The sequence below is a fragment of the Chinchilla lanigera genome, unplaced genomic scaffold, assembly GCF_000276665.1.
Source record: "Chinchilla lanigera isolate Chin_1 unplaced genomic scaffold, ChiLan1.0 scaffold00072, whole genome shotgun sequence".
NCBI classification, from domain to species: Eukaryota; Metazoa; Chordata; class Mammalia; order Rodentia; family Chinchillidae; genus Chinchilla; species Chinchilla lanigera.
In genome coordinates this window covers 508,653-513,072 of record NW_004955473.1, presented here as the reverse complement: position 1 = coordinate 513,072, position 4,420 = coordinate 508,653, and the positions used below count along the sequence as shown (strand labels likewise).

Below are 4,420 nucleotides of genomic sequence, written 5' to 3'. Positions count from 1 at the left end.
TTCGGTTCCCGGTACCGGAGAAAAACCAAAAAAAAAAAAAAAAAAGAGTTGCATTGAAATAAGCCAGGATGGATGTAGTGGAACATTTAACTTACAGTTTCTGCCTTGGTCTCATCTGCTAGCTTGTGAGATATGTACACAGAGGACAAAGTTCTCACTTTAACACAGGCTTAAACAGAAACAACCAGTGATAACCCTTCTCCCTTCTCCTAATCTTTTCCAAATACAATATAACAATACCTCCCTCTCAAGGACAGCATGCAGCGTGTTCGCTGATAGCAGAACAGGGGCACTCAAGACTGCAAGGGTTGGGAACAAGTAACTAACTCATTCCAGTCCCTGTAGAGAGTGAGAGTATTGTTCATTGTGTCTCTTGCTGAATACCTGCTGTACCAGCCAACTGTACACAAGCCAAAGCCTGCAAGATAAAGGAAGCTGCAAGGCCACCAGCCAGCAGGTCAGTGGATGCAGGAAATTCAATATATACATGCATGTAAGTACATTCAGGAAATAAAGGTGGAGAATCCCGCCATAGAACATAGAGGTAGTCTGCCCTTATTTCAGTGGTTAGATCGGTCATTACATGGTGCAGATCTACAACCCATTATTTGGTAGTACTTTTTGAAATTTCGCATTCAACTCTTTCCATATATAAGTTCATAAATTAAAGTGCATAATTAATGAAAAATTAACCACCCAATTTATTTCTCAAGAAAGTCAATGATAAATGTGTAATGTGTATAAAACATTTGCGAACATTTATCATCCATTCTCAGGAAACAGTGATGATACCAACCACATAAAAACCAGAAAACAAACATCTTCTGAGAAAAGAGAAAACAACAGTATCTACTTCCAAGGTTTGTAGTTACTTTAAGAAGACCATGCACAAAGACGATGATTTCAGGAAGTGTTGCTGCAGAGGATAGTTACATATTCTGTGAATCATTTCTGTTTAGATCAAATGACTTTCTCAAAAATTCATTTCCTCATTTTCCATTTCAAACTTCCTTGCACATGACAAAAAATGAAGCAATACTTTTAATGTGTAGTTCTATCTGCCAAACTTTACAAATAGTTCAGTGATGCCACTTACAAAGCCATACCATTAGATGCTCGGGTTAGAAAAGCAGCTCTATTAGTCAGGGTCTATAGTCTGCTTGCCATAAAAGCAGAACCACCGGAATGAATGTATATACATGTCTAGATATATCTATTTTGAGAGAGAGAGAGAGAGAGAGAGAGAGAGAGAGAGAGAGAAAGAGAGAGAGAGAAAGAGAGAGAGAGATTTTTAAATTTGGCTTACACGGTTGTGGAGTCTGGGTGAGTCCAAAGTTGGATGGAGTAGTCAGGCAGACTGGGAACTTAGGGAGGTGTCGAAGTTCCAATCCAAAGACAGTCTGCTGGAAGAATTTCTTCTAACTCAAGGAAGGTCAGTCTTTGTACTATTAAGGCTATCTGCTGATGAGACCCACCCACATTCTGGAGGGTAATCTGCTTTCATCAAAGTCCACTGATTTAAATGTTAATCTCATCCCAAAACACACTTTCTCAGAAACATCCAGAATAATGTTTGACCAACTATTTAGGCACCAGTGGTCAGTCAAATTGACACACAAAATTAATCATTACATTGGTTAGTTCCAATAATAGTTCAATTTTCTACGCAATGCATGGCATCAATGCTACAGAAATTTATTCTGGTGAAAGCAAAACTTCTGACATTATTGAGAAAGCTGTTGTCAATTCAATTTTAAAATTCAGCAATTAGGGTATTTTTGTGGTGTTTTTTTTCAGGAAAGTATCAATTTTGGAGGAGCACAGAAGCATGGTGAAAACATAGTTGTTAATCAAGAAACTTGTGAAGTGGGAACATAGTTGGAATTGACTGTGGTGCAAAAATAATTCGTAATTATGTTCAAACAAACAGGTGATAAAATTGTTTCTGGGAAGCAGGGATGGAGAAAAAAATCCTTTTTCTTTTTTAGTTTTGCTGGGTGTCAAACCTAGGGCCTTACACATGCTGGGCAAGTGCTCTATCACTGACTTGTATCCTTAACCTTAGAGGAGATCATTTTTTAACAAGACATGGCAAAATATTTTCTGTAGAATCATGAAAAATTAGTAATCATCTCTTAATGTCATATTTAGTTGGAAAACAAATTTTTCCAGTACTACATTTCAATTTTAAATGTAATGTCTGATTTCACTAAAACATTTCATTTATGACCCAGATTTTCAGTTACCAAAAAAAAAAAAAGCATTACATTTTGCAAATTGCACTCTGTTGACTGCTTTCCAATTTAAGCACAGTAAAAACTCCCAAGTTGTCACACAGAATGACAAGACTGTAGTAATAGTACTGGTTATTTGTCAGTACAAATCATCTGGTTACAATCACTTGGTTGCCAGTCATCTGGTTATCACGGTTTATGTCGAATCTACTATTATGCTACATGATTATCTAATTCTACAAGATTTAAAGAAAGGAAAGGCAGCCCGGAAGCCAGCTGGAAGATTCTGATTTTTTTTTTTTTTTGTCTTTATGAGTCAGGGTCTCGCTATTCAGTCCAGACCAGACTTGAGCTCACTTTGTAGCCCAGGCTGGTCTTGAACTCGCAATGATCCTCCTGCCTCAGCCTCTTGAGTGCTGGGATTACAGGCGTGTGCCACCCAGCTGGACTTCTGAATAGTTGAGTACCTTATTTATAAACAGATGTGAGTAGCTGAGTCCGTATGTGTCAGCAACTAAATACATAAACTATGGGGCTGGGGATTTAACTCAGCGGCAAAGTGCCTGCCTGGCAAGCAAAAGGTCGTGAGTTCGGTTCCCGGTACCGGAGAAAAACCAAAAAAAAATTAATAAATAAATAAAAAAAAATAAAAATAAATAAATACATAAACTACAATGTTTAAGAGCGTAAGTAATATGAAAATTTGCTAATATGAACTTCAACGTCTATTCCAAATAGAAATACATTCGTGTATCTACCAAAACATATGTTTCAAATGTTTATTTCAGCCCAAACCTCCATGGAAGCTGCCCAAATGTCCATTAAGACGAAAATGGGTAAGAAGTCTTACAGGCTAGAAAGATAAGTAGTGAAAAACTGTTGAAGGCAAAAATATGAAGCACATGACATTGGTATTATCATGTATCAAACCAAGTGTTCTGCAAGACATTTTGCATACATTTCGTCTCACCTGCACCATGCCCTGTGATGGAGATATATCTTCACTTGACATGTGACAAAAGGGAAGTATAGCATTCAAGGATCTTGCCTCAAGTCACAGTGATAACTCGAGATTTGAATTCAAATCTTTCTCCATTTAAAACCCATGTGTAAAAAAAAAAAAAAAAAACCCATGTGTACGTTCTCCATTATAGCCTCTTGCTGGGGATATAGCTCAGCAGCACAAGCACTTGCTGGCAAGTGCAGGGTCCTGAGTTCGATTTCCAGTACCAAAAATAAAACCCGTTATAGCCTCTTGCCGCTCCATGACAGAGAATGTATAAAAATTAGGTAAGTATGTTCACACATTCATACACACTGAAATTATAACAGCTAGTGTTTCCTGAGCACCTACTATGTGGCAAGTACCACTGCTGGTGCTTTACATAAATCATCCTTTACAGCCCTCATACTAACCTTTCACAGCAGAAATTATTCTCATTTTCTTTATATTTTTTGAGCTGTTGCCCGGACTGACCCAAAACTGCTGGTCTCAAGCGATCCTTATGCCTCAGCCTCCCAAGCAGCTGGAAGTACAAACTTGCACCCTAGCGCCCAGCTGGGAGTGACTGAAGTTCAGCGGAGTGCAAGGACGTGGCTAGTTGCCGGAATCTCTACCACAGAACCCTCAGAACCCTTACAAAGTGGGGAGCCGCGGGCTGCATGGGGGCGGGGCACTGCGGTGGGTGCTGGCGCTCAGATGAGAACAGGAGGAATGTATCGCTAGAAACAACTGTTTGAGAGTAAGGAGCGGCAGTTCTGGCCCAATCCCACACGGAATTTGTGAAGGCAAAAATAAAGGTCAGCAATAGCGACAGTTCCCATTTATTACATGTGCTCTTCTCGGATTTGTACCCGCATCCGGCTGCCTGTAGAGCTCCAGGTCTCAACTCTCACAACCACAGTGTGGTGCAAGGTCCTGAGAAGGGGACGCCTGGCTCCCAGGGTCACAGGGTGACTGGAGCCTGAAGAACCGGCTTCTAGTTTAGGGTCCCAGGAAAAAAGCAGGTGCAGGTGGGTTTGGTAATTTGAGAGCCCGCCGAACGGAGGCGGAGGTACACAGGGACCGAGGCTGCACTGGAAGCCTCCCTCCTTCCGGAAGAAAACTCCCCAGGCCGCCTCCGCAGCCGGGCCGCGGGGGCGGCAGGAGCACGCGGGAGAGCGCGGCGCCGGTGAGGGCGTGGCCT

The 4,420-nt window shown here is 41.0% G+C and overlaps 1 protein-coding gene across 1 annotated transcript in view; it reads left to right on the top strand.

Annotated features, from left to right (window-relative positions):
• The first annotated feature begins 3,066 nt into the window (after window positions 1–3,066).
• Window positions 3,067–4,420, top strand: part of Hprt1 (hypoxanthine phosphoribosyltransferase 1) — a 47,067-nt gene continuing 45,713 nt past the window's right edge. The window contains exons 1-3 of the mRNA XM_005401290.1: window positions 3,067–3,070; window positions 3,695–3,915; window positions 4,223–4,405. Of these exons, the coding sequence (XP_005401347.1) occupies window positions 3,067–3,070; window positions 3,695–3,915; window positions 4,223–4,405 (408 nt within the window). The remainder of the gene's footprint in view (window positions 3,071–3,694; window positions 3,916–4,222; window positions 4,406–4,420) is intronic.